This window comes from Pteronotus mesoamericanus, unplaced genomic scaffold (genome assembly GCF_021234165.1).
Source record: "Pteronotus mesoamericanus isolate MK-2021 breed Mesoamerican mustached bat unplaced genomic scaffold, CSHL_Meso_final contig_221, whole genome shotgun sequence".
NCBI lineage: Eukaryota > Metazoa > Chordata > Mammalia > Chiroptera > Mormoopidae > Pteronotus > Pteronotus mesoamericanus.
Window position 1 is genome coordinate 3,113,726 of NW_026555092.1, and position 20,935 is coordinate 3,134,660.

Genomic DNA, 20,935 nt, shown 5'->3' on the forward strand with positions numbered 1-20,935 from the left:
AACCCTATTTTGCCTCTCAGGTGTCCTTGGCCCCATTGCCCCAAAAAACATTCCTAGTTCCCTGCCTCAGAGCCTTTGCACATGCAGTTCACAATGTGATGTAAGATGAGCAAATGTGTGGATGAGCTGCCAGGCCTGAGCAGGGCTGGGAGGCTGTCAGATTTTATTAACCTCACCCCCCTGCCATCTGAAGGAGACTTCTCTGCCAGGAGGGTTTACTTACTGTCCACCTGGGAAAGGAACCAGGCAGGAAGAGAACATCAGCAGCTCTGGCTCTATGGAAAATGAGGACCTTATCTTACACCCACTCTGTGTCAGAAACTAGGTGTCAGGGAGGTAACATGATAAAGCAGCAAAAGGGTGCTAAATTTCCTGCCAAGTCTGTGTGATACCTGTGTCCAAGCTCTTTTTTTGTAAAGGTTTTATTTATTTTTAGATAGGGGGAAGAAAGAGAGAGAGAAAGGGAGAGAAATATCGATTGGTTCTGACTCATATGTGTTCTGCTGGGGGACCTGCAACCCTGGCATGTGCCCTGCCTTGGAATTGAACCGACCGCTTTTCGCTTTGTGGCTCAACGCCCAACCAAGTGAGCCACCCAGGTCAGGGCCTGCGTCCAAGCTTTTCACAACCATCCTTGACTGAGACAGAATCCACCGCCGTATGTGCATATAATGCATACAGTTGCCTTAGCGCTGTCCTAGAGCAGACTGCAAAATTACTGTGAACGAGAAAGGTGCCCGCCCACCCACCTTCGATTTCTACGCCTTTCATTGATGCTCCTGCGCCACCTGGTGGTCATATCTGGAATATATGAAGATTTTTGACGACAGCTCTGAGGAGAGAGGCCTAGGGTAGATCCACTTAGCAAAATTCTGAAGGGTGGCATTTCCAGCTCAGTCTACCTCCCTCTCTAAGGCCCCAGGGCTCACCTGCGCCTGAGGTGCTGAGAAAGGCAGAAGTTGATTCTGTCTCACTGAAGAATCTTGCATCTGTCACTGTGCCTCTTAGGCTCAGGTGTCTCATCTAAAAAACCTGGCAGGTAGGGATTGGGTCTTTCACCTTGGACGTTCCAGAATCTTTATCTAAAGTTCACTCAGTGATCTATGACCCTAACTCTGCGGGTAGAATGTATATTCTAAGAGGGCAGGGAAGTTGCTGGCTTGTTTACTTTGTCTCTCAAATATGTGGGGGCAGTGCTTGGTTCATAGGAGATGCTTTGTTGGGTTTGGGACTGCATTAATAGCACTGTATGCTCAATGAAGGAGGTGACAGTCGTTCTGTCCATGTCTGCCCAAGTCCTCTGTTATATTTGGGATCAGAACATTGACAGGAACATGAATAAAGTATGACTCATTCATAGGAGGACAAACAAAATTATGGCTGAGATGGAACGGGAACGTCCTCTGTGGAACGGGAGGACCACAAAACCACATTTTAGGAGGAACAGTTGAAGGAACTATTAAATAGAATATTGACTCTGGTATAAAAAAGACTCAAGGGGTAATGTGTCTGTCTTCTTTTCCTTTTCTTCCTTTAATTGATTTTAGAGAGAGAGAGGGAGGGAGAGAAAGAGAAACATCAATTTTTGTTCCACCTATATAGGCATTGGTTGCTTCCTGTATGTGCCCTGACTGGGGGTCAAACCCACAACCTTGGGGTATCAGATCAATGCTCTAACCAGCTGAGCTTCTCTGCCCGTGAGTATCTGCATTCTGAAGAAGGCGTTGGGGAAGAGAGATGGGAGAACTAGGAATTAGGGCTGCCACTTCAGGACAGAAACCAAAACATAAACACGCTTTCAGTCTGAGCTAGATAAAGAACAGATCTGCAATTGAATCTCCATCTGTCTCTAACCAGTCTTATAACTTTGGGCAAGTGTTTTCACCCCGCTAAGCCTTGGTTTTCTCAGGTATAAAATGGGTATGATATGGGGCACTCAGGACTGTTGTGAGCGTGGAATGATATAAAGCATTTTTTAAAATGCTTAGTGCAAAGCCTAGTGCCTGGTTAAGGCCGGGTGAGTGTAGCTATACTTAAAAAAATAGAAGGGTAGTGAGCATGAGGTCACTGGACAAGTGAGCAGAGGAGTCAAGCAACTGCTGGGGGTGCGGCTCAGGATGGTGGTGTGGGCACTCCTGGCTCTTGGGTCACAATGCCTAGCTACGTATCTTAGCCTTGCTATTTCTCTGCTGTGAGACCTTGGGCAAGTTACTTAACCATTCTGAGCCTCAGTCTCGCCATCTGCAAAATGGAGATGATTGTTTAATAGTTCATTGCGTCCTTGGGAGATCAGGAAGCAAAGTGATCAAAATGCATGAGCTGCAGCTCTACTGCTAGTCATCTGATGGGGTAGTCATGCATGACCTTGAAGGTTCCCTCCTTCTACTAACCTCCAGATCTGGAATCCCTGCTCTTGCCCTTGGGAGCACAATGCAGGGGGCCCTAGTGAAACCCAGAAATGCACTGTCATTTATGACTCCCAGATGCAGGGGACACTTGCCTCTGATCCTTGCCCGTGGCAGCGTAAACAAGGCACCGTGCCTTCCCCTCCCCAACAAGCCAGTCCTTCCTGTTACAGGAAGGTGGCTGGGCAGGCACCTGAGGGAGCTGAGGGGGAGGGCCTAAGGGGTGTTCAGGACAGGCACAGTGGAAGACAGGCTTTCCAATCTGCTCATGCACTTTGGTCCCCAGATAAACTGTGAGCTTCATGAGGGATCCAACTGCCATATCGGGTACGGAAAGTAGCCAATAGCACAAGGAGGTTGCCAACTGGTGGCCCAGGAGCCAAATCTGGCTGGCAGGCTTTTTTTGTCGTTGGCATAGTTGCACAGAGGTTTTGTTTGTTTGTTTTTTTTTAAATTAGTTGTCAACATTTGAAAATAAGGAGATTGCACAGAAAGTCTAGATTCCTTATTCTCCTAAAAATCAGCAAAGCCGGCTAGCACATTTCTGCATGGCACAAGTCAGCTGGAGATGAGAAGCGGCTCACACCTCTAGATAGGACATGTGAGCTCCAGTCACCAGAGTCCCCATGCCTCCCTATTGTATCGCACCCGGTCTACTTCACTCGCTTATGGTGGCCCCTTCAGTCCCTTAAGTTTGTGATCCCTGGGAAGGAGCATAATCCCGGCCTGCTCATGTGACTCATTAGTGCTTCCAGCTCCATTTCCCCTTCTGTAAAAGAGGGGTAAAGACATGGACTCCTCTCAGGGTTGATATAAAGATTATATAAGAAAATGTCTGTAAAGTACCTGGAATGTAGTAGGTGCTCAACAAAAATGCCTTGTGAGTAACCTGTGGCCTGGTCTCATTCAATAATCTCCTGTGGTTCTGAACACTACAAGGCCAGGCTCCAATCACACTACAAGGCCGGCATTACTGTTACCCATGTTGTACAGAAGAGCAAACTGAGGCACAGAGATACTAAGCAAGGAAATGGACGAGCTGGGATAAGAAGCCTCGTCTGTCTGACTCCCAAACCTGTGCTTTCCCACTATCTTCTGCTGCCCTTCTGGGCCACCTTCCATCTTGGCTCTGGTCACATCCAGTGGGGTTAATAGTGTGGATTTTGAAGCATAACTGTATGGCTTGAGCCCTGACTCCACCACATACTCGCAGTGTGGCACTAGGCAAATAAATAATTTCTTAGAGCTTTCAGTTCTTTATCTGGAGGATAATAAAAGGACCAACTTCATGAGGGTTAAATGAGTTCATGCTCATAAAATGCTTAGGGTAGTACCTGGGCACACAGTAAGAGCTCAATAAATGCTAGCTATTACTGTCATTAATTGAGCATTGGCTGTGTGCCAAGTACTAAGAATACAAAGATCAATGAGAGTCTCTTCAGGACTCATAGTCTGAGGAGAGATCAGAGGTCAGACTGACATATGCTGGAAGGCAACCTGGCTGTAAAAGCAAGAGGGGGTGATGGTTAATCTTATGTGTCAACTTGGCTGGGCCACTGTGCCCAGACATCATCCTAGGTTATTTCTATGAATGAGATGCCATTTACTTTAGTAGACTTTGAGGAAAGCAGATTGTCCTGCAGAAGTTGGGTGGGCCTCATTTTATTCCCTTGAAGGCCAGCATGGAACAAAAGGGTGGCCTTTGGGCTCCCTCAACACTATTGGCTCCTCCTGGTTCTACAGCAGACTGCCTTCGGGCTCAGAGTGTAATCTTTTGTCTGAATCTCCAGCCTTTCAGCTTCCCCATCAGATTTTGGATGCACCAAGCCTCCCTTGAGATACATCTCTTTCTCTATACATGTACATCCTATTGGTTCCATTTCTCTAGAGAACGCTGACTAAGAGGGTGAGGTTGGGGAATTAGTTCCATTACCGGTGCCGGAGGACGCCTCCTTATCATGTTTGGCAAGGTTAGCCTGGCGAAGGTCATTCAAGGGCTCTGGCTCCGTCTCCAAAGGATGGAGCATGATAATTTAATGATTGGGATTCATTTATTATGAGGATCCCACAAGCTTGGAGGAATAGCACATATAGAAGCTGCTAGAATCAGGATTCAAAAACTGCTTAAGAAGAAATGTAACATGGATCAATAAGAAGTTCTCCCCTTGGGTTCAATCGTTCAGCTATAGGATCAGGGGCCAGAGGGCAGGAGCGTGTGCCCAGCTTAAAAGCACTGGGCATATATAGAAGACGTAGCACTTTGAGTTTGACCTCAAGTGCCACTTCTTCCTGAGATCCGTTAAGAGAAGAAAGGATGGTGAATCATGGGGCCGCTCAGCCTGAGGGGGCACAGCCCTGGCTTCCAGGTTTCAGAAGTGCAGGGTCAGGACAGGCAGGTGGAAGTTACTGGACATCAGATCTGGGCCCAGTGGGAAGGACCATCAGTGCTGACCAAAGATGGACTGGGTGTCTCATGGGCGCTGAGCTCTCTGTCACCAAGAATGTTCCAGGAAGTGCATCCTTCCTTGTCATGTATCCCAGACACTGCTGTGAAGAGAAAGAACCTGCACCTTGCGTGGGAACAGACCTAGATTCAAACTACAGCCACGGGCCGCATGGCTGCCAGAGGAACCTGCAGACCTCAGGAAGTGCGCGTGCAGCCTCGGAAATCCCTGGGCGGCTTCTCGGAGCAGCCAATGACTATGAGCTGTTTATCACTTTGGAACATCCTTGAGCTGGCCCCACCCCCCCACCCAAGGCCTCAAGCCTGTGCCAACCTGGGAGTGCCTCGTGCTGCCCAACCCTGCCACCGTCCCACTTATGGGAGGGCAGGCAGGGGAGCAAAAGAGAGAAGCGCCCTTCTGGGATGTTAGGATGTGTTCAGCAGTGAGTAACAGAAAAATCCAGCTTACAGCATTTAAACCGTAAGAACGGTCGCGGCTCACTTAACAAGAAATCTGAGACAGGTGGTCCTAGGGATGCTTTGGAGCCTCATCATGTGGTCAGGAGACCGGGCTGGCTCTTCACCCTCTGCCAGCCTCTAGTCATTCGCAGCGTTTTCCTGCAGGGCCACAGGGCAGCCGCCCTGCCTTGCCATCCTCACAGGGCTGCTTCCAAGCAGGAAGAATCTTTTTTTTCCTTGCATGTCTCTCTTTTGCTCTAAGAAGTCCCTTTCCCCAAGCCCCCAGCTGACTTCCCCTTACATCTTACTTGGCCAACTTGTCCTGGTTTTCCTGGTGCTTTTCTGGTTAGTACAGGTCCTGGGAACCCCCGAGTCCCTGGCAACTTTGACCTGAGGTCTCTCTCTATGTTCACCCCCTTGGCCAGAAGTGGGTCACGTGTCTATCCCTTGACCAATCCCTAGCGAAAGGAATAGGAGTATCCCAACCAGTTTAAACCAATGAGGATCTACCTCCTGGGTGAACTGATCCGGAGTTCTGGGAGCAAGGAAGGGGGCTGACTGCTAGGTGGGCACCCTGCAGCGTCTGCCACACTCACACAGATCAGAAATTGGCAGAATCCTGTCCTAGACAAGGCTCCACTCCCCCTGCTCCCACATCATCACCATGCTCTGTGTGTGTGTGTGTGTGTGTGTGTGTGTGTGTGTGTGTGTGACTAAGTGTGAAAGAACTGGCAGCATGACAAGGATGTTGGGGGATGGGGAGGGTAGAGAATCTTCCCAAATAGAGCCTTCCTTGCTGGTCTGGGAAAACAAGTTTATTTCTAATTTTTTTGTAAAACAAGTTTATTTTTAATTTGACCTTCATGTGACCTAATGAGTGTGCAGTTCTCCAGGCATGCTATCCAAATGGGCAGCTTTTGGGTCGTGATAACAAAGACCAGAAAACAGCTGTTCTTTCTCCAAAGCTTCCCTCTCCTTGTCGCTATATAGAGACCGTGGAGGAGGGGGCATCTGAGCAGGACAGAGTGGCTGAGTGCATGCTAAGGGGTCAGCCCCAGCCACAGCTTCTTGGGGACACGGGGGTCACCCAGCTGCCCCCCTCTCCACTTGCCTGAGCTACACTCAGGACAGAACTGCCCCGAGTCTGACTTAGGGCCTACCTGACACCAAACCTCGTGATTTCTGAGGTTCTAGTCCCAGAGCCAGTCACTTTATCTTACAACTTTAAAGACAAAGACATGGAGACTAAGTCATTTGTAAACCTAGAAACAGTGTTTCATTCATTCAGTCACTGAAACAAATATTTATTGAGCATCTACTATGTTCCAGACCCTGTGATGTGCTGGGGAGCAAATGGTGAACTTGATAAATAAGATTCCCACATTCAAAGCAGCTGACACTCTAGAGGTGGCAGAGACAAAAAGCAAGAACTAATACATATATATATCATCATCAGTAATAAGTATGATAAGAAAAATAAAGCCAGGGAAGGGGATAGAGAGCCGCCAGGTAGACGGTGGGGGTGGGAGGGGCGCTCTCCTAGACTGGAGGTCTCTGCAAATTACAGCCTGCAAGCTGCTATTTATTTTAGTAAATCAAATTTGTTGAAATACAGCCAAGCTAATTTATTTACATATTGTCTGTGGCTGCTTTCATGCTACAATGGCAGAGCTGAGTAGTTACATCATAAAGACATGATGTGGCCCGCAAAGCTGAAAATATTTACTCTCTGGCCCTTAAACGAAAGTTTGCTGTCACAGTGAGATACTGTTTCATACCCACTAGAATGGCTATAATCAAAAAGACAATAACGAGTACTGGTGAAGATGTGGACAAATCGGAATGGAAATGTAAAATGGTACAATCACTTTGGAAAACCGCCTGGCAGTTCCTCAAAAGGGTAAATATAGATTACCATATGACCCAGCAACTCCATTCCTAAGTATGTACCCCAGAGAAATGAAAACATATGCTCGTGAAAAAACTTGTACAAGAATGCTCATGGCAGCTCTATTCGTAATAGCCAAAGAGTGGAAACAACCCGAATATCCATCAATGGATGAATGAATAAAAAAGAGGTAGTGTAGTTATACAACAGAATATTATCTGTCAATAAAAAGAAACATAATAGTGATATATACTACAGTATGGATGAACTGTGAAAACATTATGCTAAAGAAAGAAGCCAGCCACAAAGGACCACATCTCGTCTGGTTCCATTTGAAGGAAACATAGAGGATAGTCAAATCCAGAGACAGAACAGATTAGCGGCAGCCTAGGGCAAGGGAGGCGGGGGAATGGTGGCGACAGGGTGCAGGGTTTCCTTTTGGAGTGAAGAGAATTGATTGTGGTGAGTGACGTAACACTGTGAATACACTAAAAGGCATTACATTTGTACCCTTTAAATGGGTGAATTGTATAGCGTATGAATTATATCTCAATAAAGCTGTTTTTAAAAGGTTTACCAACCTTTGCTCTACTCAAGGAAGGCCTCTGAGGAGGAGGCATTTGAGTTTCTTTTGTAGCTGGCTCAAAGCTCTCAAAGAGTAACAGATGGCATTTTACCGAACGCTTATGCACCAGGCACTGTGTGAAGCATTTTACAATCACCGCCTCATTTAATCCTCACAAAAATTTTATGGCTTAGATACAGACAACCCCATTTAAGATATGAAGAAACGGGAGCACAGAGAGGTTAGGCGACTTACCTCAGGCCACACAGCTGATAAATGGCAGAACTGGGATCCCACTCCAGGTGTGTGACTTCAAGGCCTAGGACCTTAACCACTGAGACACACTGAATGTAGCTCCCTGTCCGGTCTCTGAATTACTGATCTTTCCCAGGTCAGGCAGATGGCCCAGAGCAAGATGGAGATAGGGAGGAGCGCAACCTACAAGGAAGGTAGGAAGGAGCATGCCAGGAGCAGAGGAGAGCAGCGTGAGGTGCCGAGCGATGTCTCTGGGCTCAGGGAGGGGCCTCACGGGGGAAGCAAGGCACTAGCACAGTGCTTCCCCTAGTGCAGAGGCAGAGAAATCACTCAGTGCAGGAGCTGGGATCAAGGCTGATATAACATGCAGATTCCTGGGCCTCGCTGCCAGAGATTCTGACTTAGTAGGTCTGAGTTGGGGACTAGAAACCCAGTATTAGCAAACTCCCCAGGAGAGTCTAATGCAGATGGTCCAGGGCCCATACTGTGAGATGTCCTGCAGAAACCTCAAAGTGAGCACAAGACTCTTCCAGGTGCCCCCATACTTGGCATCCCTGTTTTTGCATTCCTTCTTGATACCCCATGTTCCTGGCTCTCCTTCTCCCGGTGCCCAGAGACGCCCACTGCGCATGGCAGGCCTCCTGGGCTCTGTTCCTGCTCTTGTTTCCTACCTTCTTTTGCTCCGGCCCATCTCCCTCAAGAGGCCTCATCACCCCTCCCCTTCCTGAGCCTCCCATCCCCTAAGGGCTCATCTCTTGGGAGTCTGCTGAAGTAACAGCTCTTTATGAAACTTTCCCTAACCACAGGCAAGTGCCCTTACCGCATCTGTAAAATGAGGATGAAGGGGAGATGAAAATACATAGGCGAGGAGCACTGCAGGCACTCAATAAATAGTAGCTCTTTTTTTATATTGCTTGACCATGGGCAAGCCAGTTCCTATATTTCTAGAATAGTAAGAGCTCTTGTGCCAAGCACTGTATGAAAATATATAGTAACATACCTATTATTATTGTCATTTTCCAGTTGAGGAAAGTGAGACAAAGAGGGATTAGAAAACTTGTCCAAGGTGACCCAGCTAGAAATTGATAGTAGTTGGATGTGAACCGAGGCATCAGGTCCTTGGTCTAATCACCATGTTATATTGACTTTCACTGCTATGAGGCTCTGTAAGGTAACAAACGCCAGGGCTCTGACACAGGGCCTGGCCTCTGGGAGGTGCTCAGTAAATGCTGGAGATGAAACTGAACGGAAAGGTTTCCACATCCAGGGAGAGGAGGAAAAATTACTCAAAGACTTTACTGATCATGATGTCTCATGCTTTTTATTTGACAAGACTCGACATCTTAAGATCTCTAGTGAGAATGGGATGTAAAAATTCAGGGGAAAAAAAATCAGAATGGTGTTCTGCTCAACGCTTGGTGGGTCCAAAGCCTGTCAATCTCCTTCAGTGTGTGTGGGGGGGTGATTGTTGGTTTTAGCTTCAGAACATTAAGAGGGTGCAGAGATACTGGAGAAGGAGGAGGGGTACAGGGTGGCTGATCTGGTTTCAACCATTCCACTCGCCTGCCTCCAGCTTCTGAATCTCTGTCACTCTATATTGGTGTCACCTCAAATGAACAACTGGGAAAGACTCAATCTAAGGAGGAATCAGAGAAAGAAATCCAATCAAGGTGCCACATGGAATGGAGACCTCTCCATCCTGACTCCAAATTCTCATTCAATTCAGGTCACTAATCTCATCTACCCACCTTTGAGCTCCATACAAAACTTTGGTAGACAAGAAAGCCCCTCTTTTGAGCCCGGGTCTTCCCAAAGGGTCAGATAGTTTTCCACCCGAATTGCATCAGTGGGCAACCTTGTGGGTCCTGTTTCTTCCAAGATGGATGAATCCTGAGAATATGCTAAGTGAAATCTTCAGTCTTTGTCCCCTTTCACACAGCTTCCCAGCTTTTGGTGGCTCGGAAGTCAAGAAGACAACAGAAAAAAGAACACTGAACAATTCTATTGATTGAACCCAGGCCCAAAATATCAGGATTAACCTAAATCTCTGGAAAAATAAACAAAAGGCTATTCCAATTGGGCTACAGGACACAAAAGATAACAAGAGTCACGACCAAATAAGACTAGGAGGCTTTCCGGAAATGGACAACTTTCTGAAATGCTTGCCGAAACTCTTCGTTAAACACAGTATAGATAATTGGGTTGATGAGGGAGTTTAAGTAGCCCAGCCAGGTGAAAAAGTCAAAAAGGGCTGGGTGGATCCAGCACGAGTCCCGGCAGATGGGGAGGACCAGAGATGCAACAAAGAAGGGAAGCCAGCAGATGATAAAGGCCCCCAGGATGATCCCCAAGGTTTTAGTGGCTTTCCGTTCTCGAGCAGCGGAAATCCTCTTGCGCTCCAGAGCACTATCAGCAAGCTTGATTTTCACGTGGCTGAAAAAGAGAGCGGAGCCGGCCAAATGAGTGTGCGTGTCGTGAAGGCCGGTGCTGAGGGAGCAGAGCGAGGACCCCGCGGAGCCTGTGATGAGTTGGGCTGTGGTGAAGCGCTTCCCATAGAGGGATGGTGGGTTCAGGATGCGCTTCCGGGCAGCCACGTAGATCCGGCCATAGAGGATGATGAGCAATACAGATGGGATGTAGAAGGCCCCGCAGGTGGAATAGATGGTGTAGGAGATCTGGGACGTGTTCACCAGGCAGTCCGACATCTCTTCGTGAGCTTTGGCCTGCCGCCAGAAGAGCGGTGGGATGGAGATGCAGACAGAGATGGCCCAGACGACAGCAATCATGGCCGCTGCATGGCCCGCTGTCCGGCGCTTACTGTACTCCAGGGCATCGGTGATGGCCCAGTACCTGTCCAGAGCGATGACACAGAGATGCAGGATGGAGGCTGTGCAGCACGTGATGTCAGAAGACAGCCAGATGTCGCACAGGATCTGGCCGAAGCTCCAGGTACGGGTAGTGGTGTATGCGATGCTGATGGGCATGACCAAGATGGAAACTAAGAGGTCGGTCATGGCCAGGGAGCCGATGAGATAGTTGGCTGGGGTACGGAGCTTCCTGGTGAGGAAGATGGTGGTGAGCACAAAGGCGTTGGAAAGAACTGTGGCCAGCGTGATGATGGAAAGAACCACCGCAAGAGAAATCTTGACGGCCTGGAGGGTCCCCGGATCCCAAGCTTCTGGAGTTTCTGTGGCATTCAGAGACCTGTTGGAGGCCTCCTGGAGAAGGCCTTCCACCGACTGGTTTGGCGGGGACATTCTAGGTGGCTGTCCTTTCCCACCGACTCCGACACGCACAGTTTCTTCTTTCACAGTTGTCTTGCCCACAGAACAAGGTCATCCTGTTTCACACTGGAGGGGCCCTTCATCAGAACAGACCACAGTGAAAAGACCTCGCTGAATACTGAGGTCACTACCAGCTGGTAGTTAAAAGTCTTTCCTAGGCCGGATGGCTCCCAGGATGTCTCACTGTTCTGGAATTTTGCCCAGCAAATGGTCAAGCCCACCAGACTCATACTGAATTTGTCGGACATTTACCAGTGTAGGCAATGCCTTGGGCATTCTGGCTCCTTCCAAAGCTTGTGAATTCAGCGTGTTTAATGAGAACTTCAGAATTTCCCCCATTCAATTCTGAGATGATCGGGGATTTCAGGTGGAGTCTCTGGGGAACTTTTACAACTTGAGACAAAAAGAAATACCAGCTGAGTCAGAGAGGAAGTCCAGTCAACAGCTCGCAGTTTCCCCAGGTTCATCTTGACACATCACGTGGTACTTAACTTTGCTTCCCATCCCACTGATCATTTGAGCCTGAACAGACAAAACATTCCAGTTACCAAGACTCGAAGAATGTATGAGCTGGGAGAAGGCAAAACAAACAGATCCCTGCGAGTTCATCGAGAAAGGCACGTATTCCGAGTTCTGGAGTTTTAAAAAAAGAAAAAAGGGGAAGAGTTAAGTTCTAGAAGGACAATTTAGACACTTCAGATTAATTATAAGAGTAAACGGATACTGCTTAGTGCTGGCAGTGGCACAGCGAAACTGGCATGCTCCAAAGGGTCACAAGAACACAGGGGAGGGCAATGCGCCCCACCCCCACAATTCCCAGAGGGGGCAAAGTATCATAGCTGTTGGAAGCATCACAGGCTTGTTACAAGTACATGAAATCAGCTCTGTAAATTGTGAATCAGAAATCCTTCTATTTATTCAGTGGAAACCAAACAAAATAACTCTGTGCCCAGGAAAAAAAAAAAAAAACCCAGCTAGAAAAGATACCAAGTTGTTCCTCTTGAAATTGGTGGGGGGAGTGACTTTTCGTCTATTCATATGAAATTTCCAAGTTTCCTAGAGTAAGCATGCTTGACTCTTAACCACCCCTCCCCCGAAAAAAGCAAAAACAAATACCTTTTTGTTAAGCAAAGAAATTAAATCCCTGAGCATTTTTCATGGTGAAAGTTCAAATTCAGAAAATACATTTGCCTTTCCAAATGGAAATGGGAAATTTAGTCACAAGCAAATCTTGAAGACTCATTTTCTTCTCTCCTCTGGTCTTGGATCTGGGTTTCAGTATTTGGGGCATGGGCGAGCTGTTGGGGTACGGGGACCCGGGTATTGCTGATCGGGGCGAGGCAAACCAGGGGGCAGTCAGGGCAGGCCGCACTCCGGCATGACCCCAGCTGACACCCAGGGGGCCTGGGTGCATGGGCTGCAAAAAAATGCCAAGACCTCTCAGCCCCCTCCACGCCCCCTCCCCCCCGCCGTGCCTCTCCCCGCCCAGTGTGGAACGCTGCAACTCCACCAAGAAACCCTCTGATTCATTTCATTTCCACCAGGTCAGCGCAGCAAACAGGTTCTGCCCGGGAGCATTCAGAGCCCAGAGAAGACACGACAGACAGGCCCTGCAGTGGAGACGGCGAGGCGGACTATGTGTGTACACACTTAAAAATGCGGTCGTTGCACTCACGTATGAATTCGTGTTGTAGTTTGTCCATTTTTCAACTTAATATATTTTGAACAATGTTCTAGATATCACCCCCACAACATCACTCTTAAGGGCTACGTATTGTTCCACTGGCTGGCTACATGAGGACAAGGGTGTCAACAGTCTACATTGAGAGGGATGGCATCCCTGGTGGCTGAAAAGGCAAGAGCAAAGGCCGAGAGGTCAGAACGTGCGAGGCAGTCAGAGAACGGCCAGGAGGCCAGCCGGCAGGAGTGCAGAGACCAGAGACGGGGCGGGAGACGAGGTGTAGGAGGTGGCTGGGGAGGGGGTGGAAGGCAGCTAGGCACAGGGCAGAGTTCAGCCTGGACCACTGGGGTCACCTGGGCTCTAGTTTCTGTTCTATCACAGCCTCCCTGTATGACCTTGGGCAAGTCCCTTCCTCCTTCTGAGTCTGAGATTTCTTTCCCCAAACAGTAGCCACTCTGCCTGGCTCCCAGGGCTGCTGTGGACTCTCCAAAGCTCCCGACAAGGACAGCCTTTGACACCCTGTGGATGCTGAGAGGTGTCAAGATTCATTATCATCCTACTCCCCTTCCCCTTAGCTCAGCAGCTCAGGGCTTTGCAGGGAAGGTTCCATTTATGTCTGTGGATTTATTTTTGAACATTAAGAAGCTAAACATGTAACGTGGTAGCTTTCCTCCCACTCCCCCAAATTGTGGGCACTTCACCTTTAAAAAATATCTGCCCCGAGGAAGGAAAATAGCCTCAATTTAAGAAAACCAATCTTAAGCCACCTTCTCCAAAATATTCCCAAAGTTTGAAGAATATTATTAGAGTCCCTTTCACTGGGGCCAGGGATATGTGCCCGGCGCTGAGCTGGCCTTGGAGCTAAGCCTCACCTGAGCTGGGAAGTGGGCAACGTGGCCCCCTACTGACAAACAGCCAACCGATGCTCAAAGGGGTGACGTCACCTGCCCAAGGTCACACAGGTGAAAGTGGAAACACCAGGAGGAAATTTCCATTCTTCCCCAAACAGCCTCAATTCAGGAAGAGACACCGTGGGCCTCCAGGAGCGGAGCTGGTTTGGGACCTCCTGGTGATAAGTGAAAATATGATCCCTCCTGCCCCACCCTAAAAACCTCTGGCTAAAGATTCCTCCCACTTTCGTTCACATGAAAAATCTGAAGTTGGGTTGGACCGTTTGGAATTTTCTCCCTTCCAGACAGTCTGGGGGAGTGAGGCGCCGTCATTTCTCACAGAAGCCCGTGTGCTCGCCCCACAAACCCGTGTGGTCACTCCTTAGGTTCCAGGAATTCCAGTGACCTCATTCCAGTGAAAGGCGTGGGCTCAGAGTCCTGCGAGGCTGGTAGGTGACATCTTGGGAAGAAGGACAGGATGGACTGCCTCGGTCAGGATGTGGCTCTGCAGGAAGCCACGCGATTCAGAGGCCACCTCCTTCCTCTCCTGCCCACTGTCCTTCCCCATCCTGAACAAAGCTGGGGGACTTCCCGTAATCCAGCTGCCTTTGGAGACACAGACCGTGGTGCTATAATCAACTTCCTCCCTCCCTTCACACTTTAAATACTAAATAAAAAATGCAAATTAAAACAACAGGGGGAGACCATTCTCACCCAGCAGGTAGGTAGTCATTTTCAATCTGATCATGCTGTGCCATTTGGTAAGGGTGTAGAGGGACAGGAATTGTTACCTACCACAAGGAGAGTATAAATGGGAGGAACCTGGCTAGCACACAATTTAGTATTATCTCATAAAGCTAAATATGTAATGACTACCTCATGACTCAGTAATTTCGCTCCAGGGTATGCATGGCAGTCATCCTCGGATGTGTTCCCCAGCAGACGGCAGCAAGAGTGGTCACTGTGGCCCTGGCTGGTGTGGCTCAGTGGATTGAGTGATGGCCTGCACACTGTCACCTGTTCCCAGTCAGGGCACATGCCTGTGTTCTGGGCAAGGTCCCTGGCTGGGAGCTTGCAAGAGGCAACTGATCAATGTATTTCTCTCTCTTTGTACCTCATTGATGTTTCTCTCCCTCTCTTTCTCCCTCCCTTCCCCTCTCTCTAGAAATAAATAAATTAAATTTAAAAAAAAGTCACGGTAGCACTGGCTGTAATAACAAACAAGAAACCACCACACGTCTCTCAGCAGCAGAGCGGTGGAGGGTGGCCTGTTGCTATGAGGAGGTGCTGCAGAACAGCAAAACTGAGTAACCCAGAGCTGCACACGTTCTCACAAACATCGCACTGTGTGCCAAAGTCAAAACTATACAAGAAGAAGCAAACTGTTTATATAAATACATGTGGCAACACCATAAGGAAAAAGCAAGGAAATGTTAAATATAAAATTATACTTGGAGAGCAAAGGACGCGGGAATATAACTGTGAAGGACTTTGAAAGGTATTGATTATGTACTGTTTTTCAAGGTGGTGGAAGGTACATGGGTATTTATTTTTCTTCTTTAGTTTGTACGTATGTTATATGTATTTACAAAGTCTGTCCAGAAGGTATCCAGCCATGTAATATGAATAATAGAGACATTTATTGAAGAAGATACGAGAAACATTGTACCTAGGACTTTGGCACCTCAGTCCCCTTCAAAGTAGGCACCTTGGAACCTCACACAGTTCTCCCAATTGCCATCAGCTGCCCCAACGTATTTTCCTGAATCTCATCAAATGTCTGAAATCTCTTCCCTTTAAAACATTTTAGTTTTGGGAAAAGCCAGAAGTCACAGGGCACCAAATCTGGGCTATAGGGAAGCTGAGTCACCTGGGTGATTTGATGTTAGGCCAAAAACTCTATGAAACTTGATGCATGAGCAGGCACGTTGTAGTGATGAAGCTGCCGATCACCAGTTGCCCACAGCTGTGGCCTTCTGAATCATCCAAATAGTTTCCATGGAGGAATGTTCAAGCTTAATGCAAAATTTGATGCAGATTCGTTGCTCTACTTGCTCAGTCATTTTGAATGTGATGGCCACACAGTACACATGCTCACTCAATGGTGTCTTCCATCCCCACTGACTAGTACAGTGAACTCATCATTGTTCACGCATGAGCAGTCCAGTCCACTCTCCTTGGCTGCCAGGTTATATTGATATCATGCAAATCATTCTCATTATATTAACAATGGCTGGACTTTTTCCAGACAGGCCTTGTATAATCTTTTGCAGGGAATGATATATTTGTTGTTTTCCTTCAACAATTTTTTATGTTACTAAAAAAGAACCATACTACCAGCAATAACACTGATACGTTGTGACATGTTAATACCTGTTGATACATTTGAGTCCCAGAGATCTGGGTTCTGGTCCCAGCTCTGCCACTGACCAGCAGGGTAGCTGGGGTAGCTGAGGACAAGTCACAGCTTCTCTTTGACCATTGGTTTCTTCCACGATAAAATGGGAACACAGGCATAGCTGTGCTGCCCTCAAGGGGTGTTTGGCAGTTCCAGTACAACCATGTGTGTGATAGGCTGTAACCTGCAGAGTTCTGAACGTATGTAATAATGGTAACAAAGATGGAGGGCAGTGGCTGAAAGCATACTTCTTTTTGAGAGACAGAAAGGGAGAGAGAAACTTTTATTTGTTGTTCCGCCCATTAATACATTCATTGGTTGACCCCTTTTCTTTTTAAAGATTTTATTTATTTGTTTTTAGAGAGAGAGTAAGGGAGGGAGAAAGAGAGGGAGATAAACATCAATGTGTGAGAGATACATTGATTGGTTGCCTCTCGCCCACGCCCAGCTGGGGACCTGGCCCACATCGCAGGCATGTGCCCTGACTGGGAATCGAACCAGTGACCCTTTGGTTTGCAGGCCCTCACTCAATCCACTGAGCCACACCAGCCAGGGCATTGGTTGACTCTTGTATGTACCCTTACTTGGGATCCAACCTGTAATCTTCGTGTATTGGGATGACGCTCTAACCAACTGAGCTACCTGGCCAGGGCCTGAAAGCATACATTTTATGTCAGGCAGTCTGAGGTCCCAATCTCTGTTACTACTTTTCTCTTTGTGGCCATTGGGTAAGTCATTCAGGCTCTCCAGGCCGTGGAGATGCTAACCCATGCCTCACAGGAACTGGGAAAGAAGTGGTAAGATCATAGATTCAAATGCCCAACAGAGGAAACGATGACTTCTCTGGTTTCTCTGTGATGTATCCAATCATGTTCAGGTCCCCAGCAAGATCTCTTCCATTACCAGAAACAAGGCATCACTGTCTATTTCAGTGAGTGATGGCTGCTAGTGTCAGAACTACCCGCCAGCCACACCAGGGGACCCCTCCCCTCCCCATCACAGCTGCGGCACGGACTTTCCTCAGCCTCCCCCAGCCCAGCAGCATCGCCCCTGGAATCCAGACCTGAAGAACTCCAGCCATGCCATGCCTCCCTCAGCTCCAGCACCTCCGCAGAGGGATGAAGGGGAAAGAGCAAGCAGACAGACCTGAGTTCCAATCCCAAATTCTTCCTCAGGCTACCTCTGACCACCGCTGAGTGGACCAGGACAGAAAAGGGACCCGGTATGAGCCAGGCAGCTTCTCTCTTGGGGATTTAGAATGGAGACTGCGAGTGGCTGGGCAGACAGATGGTGGAGGCGGAGCAACAGGAAAGCTCAGGATCCCGACCGAGGCTGGAGTTGTCAGGCCACAGCCATGACCGAAGCCGCAGCAAGTTCCGGGGGAGCAGAAAAGCCACAAATAAAGAGAACAGATCTTCAGAGTGAAGAGGGAGAATGGAGCAGAAAGAGAGGGGAAGCACCTGCCCTAGGAGAGGAGGAAGAGGGAGCCTTCCCGCCCCAGTGATACCCCTTCCAGTCTCTGGGTGTCCAGGAGTGACATCGGTTCCCAGGGAACCTCAGTGGTACCAACTCTTACTTTTCCTAGTTGAGCCAGTTCAAATGGACACCACAGGCCCTGAGAAACAGAAATAAGACAAGATTCTCAGCTCCTTCCCGCCAAGCGATCCCCACTGTGGATCAAGGCAATTCATTTCACCTTCTGGGCTGTTCTTCCTCAGATGTAAATTGGGGTAAATTCAGCAAAGGAAAGAACGCAGGCCGCACATGGCTGTCACACGGCAGCGATTCTTGAATCACTCTTAGCTAAGGCCCCCTACCCCGGGAGAGCATCACCTCCCCTTTCCAAAGGGCCTTGACTTTAACTGAGTGAGTCATAAAATGTTGCCAGAAACAAAGAGGAAGTATGGGTTTCATATATGCTCAGAAGCCAGCCTCATTCTTTCTGAGGAAATAAAAACAAACAACCAAGGCTCTGTGACAAAGATTTGTTGCAATAGGATAATTCCCACCAAGGAATTCATGCCTGTCTGGTCTTTCTCTGGAAGCTGTGTGGTATGAACGGGCAGGCAAGCCCTGCAAGGGAACGATTCGCCACAAATCGGCAGCGCGCTTCCTGCCGTACAAAGTGCATCCACAGCTGCTATTCCATCTTTCTCTCTACCGCATGGTGCCTCCCACAGCCCCCGTTTTCTCCTCTGCAAAATCAGGGTATCTAGTCTACCTGCGAGGGCTGTCAGGAAGGTAAAGTAAAATAATAAGTGTGGGAAATGCTCTGAAAAGTTTTAACATCGGGTGTGTGTGTGTGTGTGTGTGTGTGTGTGTGTGTGTATCTATCCACCTGTGAATGTATATCTAAGTACAAGTTTTGATGTCTAATCAGTACTTTGAGTAAGTCAATCTTTCACCTCAGTTTCTCTAATTGTAAAATCTGGAAAACGTAGAAAATTAAAAGTAGCCAAACCTCTGACCCGACACTTCCACTCTTCCCTATAAAACCAACAAAAACATGTACGTGCACCAAAAGACTTAAGCAAAATTGCTGGCAACCTCAAACTGAAAACCACATCAACAGGAGAATGGATAAATCCACTGTGGCATCTTTATACAGTACAATACTATATGTCACGGAGAAGGGACCCTGCTCCCCGCTACACACAGCCACATGGATGAAATCTCACAGACATAAAGTTGAGCAGCTTGACATTATGGCACCATATGTGATTCAAACTTCATACAGTCAGGAACAGGCAAAACTGACCTAGGCCGATAGAAGCCATGCTAGCGCAAAGTCCCTTGTGGGGACGGGGTGCAGGGCCTGGGAAGAAGTATGAGGGGGGATGGTGTGTGCACCTCATGTTCCGTTTCTTGAGCTAGGTGCGTTCACCTTGAGAAAATGCTTCAGGCTGCACACTTGCATTCTGGGCACTTTTGTTTTTGTAAAAAATGTACCCCAAAAAGTAATGGTTAAGTGCAAACAAACTTAGGCACCAGGTTTGCTGGGCAAGGGAAAACTCTGGGCTTGTCATTTAACATTTTTGAGCTTAGTTTCCTCAAGTGGAAAACGGGGGAAATAACAGTATGAACCTCAAACTGCTGTTACGTTTGAGTGAGCTTAATAAAAAGCACCAGCCATATAGTAAGTGCTCCATAAATTCTAGTTAGTTAGAATTAACAGCCCCTCCCTGGCAACCATGATTTAGAAAAAACTTTTCAAATGATATCATCCAATCAGCTGAGATGGCTAACGCCCAGAGGGGTGGGCGACTTGCCCAGGACCACAGAGCAAAGTTCGGCATCCCCCTCAGCTCAGCTCAGGGCTTCTACTACCCATGCTGCCTCCACCTCCACCTTCCTCTACCAAAAGGAGGCGTAGATTTCCTTGGCCCTCAGCTCTGGGTTCAGCATGGACTAGCCATGGCCAAGAGAATGAGGCCATGCTTGTGGGGAAGTGGGCCAAGGGATCTAATTCTCACCATCTGGCCCTCACATTTACCACCCCTTGGGGCAGAGTTGATATCCCCATTTCACAGATGAAGAAACTGAGGTCCAGAAAAGTAAAATGACTAGCTCAAGGCCACACAGGTAATAGGTGGCACAGCTGGGATGAGAGCCAGAGCTGAGAAATTCTAGAATAGCCATTCCTGTCCACCTGTGGCCATTGAAGGCTTGACATGTGGCCACCGAGATGTACTATAAGTGTAAAAATCACTGGGTTTCAAAGGCTTAGTTCAAAAAAGAATGTAACATAATTCATCAATCATTTTCTTATATGTTACATGTTACTGTTTGGGATATATTGAGTAAACAAAATATATAATTGAAATTAATTTCACTTTTTTCTTGTTTAACATGGCTATCTCTAAATTATCTAAATCTAAAGTTATATTTGTGGCCCTGGCTGGTGTGGCTCAGTTGGTTGTCCTGTGAACAGAAAAGTTGCAGGTTCAGTTCCCCATCAGGGCATGTGCCTAGGTTGAGGGTTCGGTCCCCTTTGAGGCTCAAATGAAAAGCAACCAATCGATGTTTCTTTTCTCTCGCACATTGATGTTTCTCTCCCTCTCTTTCTCCCTCCCTTCGCCTCTCTCTAAAAATAATCAATAAACATGTCAGGTGAGGATAAAAAAATAAAATATTATTTGTGGCTTGCATGATATTTCTCTTGGATAGTGCTGCTCTAGAACCAGTGGTTCTCAACAGGAGTGATATCACCCTGTAGGGGTCATTTCGAGACTGTTCTCAGGGAACTCAGTGCCATCCAGGTCAAGGGGTTGAGGCAGCATAGGGTGCTACAGAGTCAGGGGCTAGGGTAGCAGTAATGTAATGGGCAACTTTATTAAGAGCTTCCTATGTACCAGACAGTTTTAAGATCTCCTCTTATATCAATTCATTTAAGTCTGACCGTGACCCTCTGAAGTCAGTCTTACTATTATTATTCTCATTTCCCAGGGGAGGGGACTGAGGCGCAGAGAAAAGACTTGCCTAAATCCCCAAAGCTAGGACCGGAACCTGGGCTTGCTCGACTCTACATTCCATCAATCCTAAGTGGTATTGAGTAGAGTCAGTTCCACTCCCTTCCTCGTTCCACAGATATTTACCCCATGCATGCCTGCACACATTCAAAAAAATCTTTGCTGGGCACCTGTTGTAGGCCAGGCTTGATCACTCCC

At 47.8% G+C, this 20,935-nt stretch overlaps 1 protein-coding gene across 1 annotated transcript; it reads right to left on the reverse strand.

The window, feature by feature from the left end:
* Positions 1-9,401: 9,401 nt before the first annotated feature.
* Positions 9,402-11,875, reverse strand: HTR1D (5-hydroxytryptamine receptor 1D). The gene has a single exon (XM_054571465.1). It carries the CDS (start codon positions 11,270-11,272, stop codon positions 10,139-10,141), a length of 1,134 nt encoding a protein of 377 aa, XP_054427440.1. The 5' UTR covers positions 11,273-11,875; the 3' UTR covers positions 9,402-10,138.
* Between the last annotated feature and the right edge of the window lie 9,060 nt (positions 11,876-20,935).

What these genes read in the sequence shown, in the direction of transcription:
- HTR1D (XM_054571465.1), bottom strand. Translation starts at nt 11,272, where the DNA reads ATGTCCCCGCCAAACCAGTCGGTGGAAGGCCTTCTCCAGGAGGCCTCC.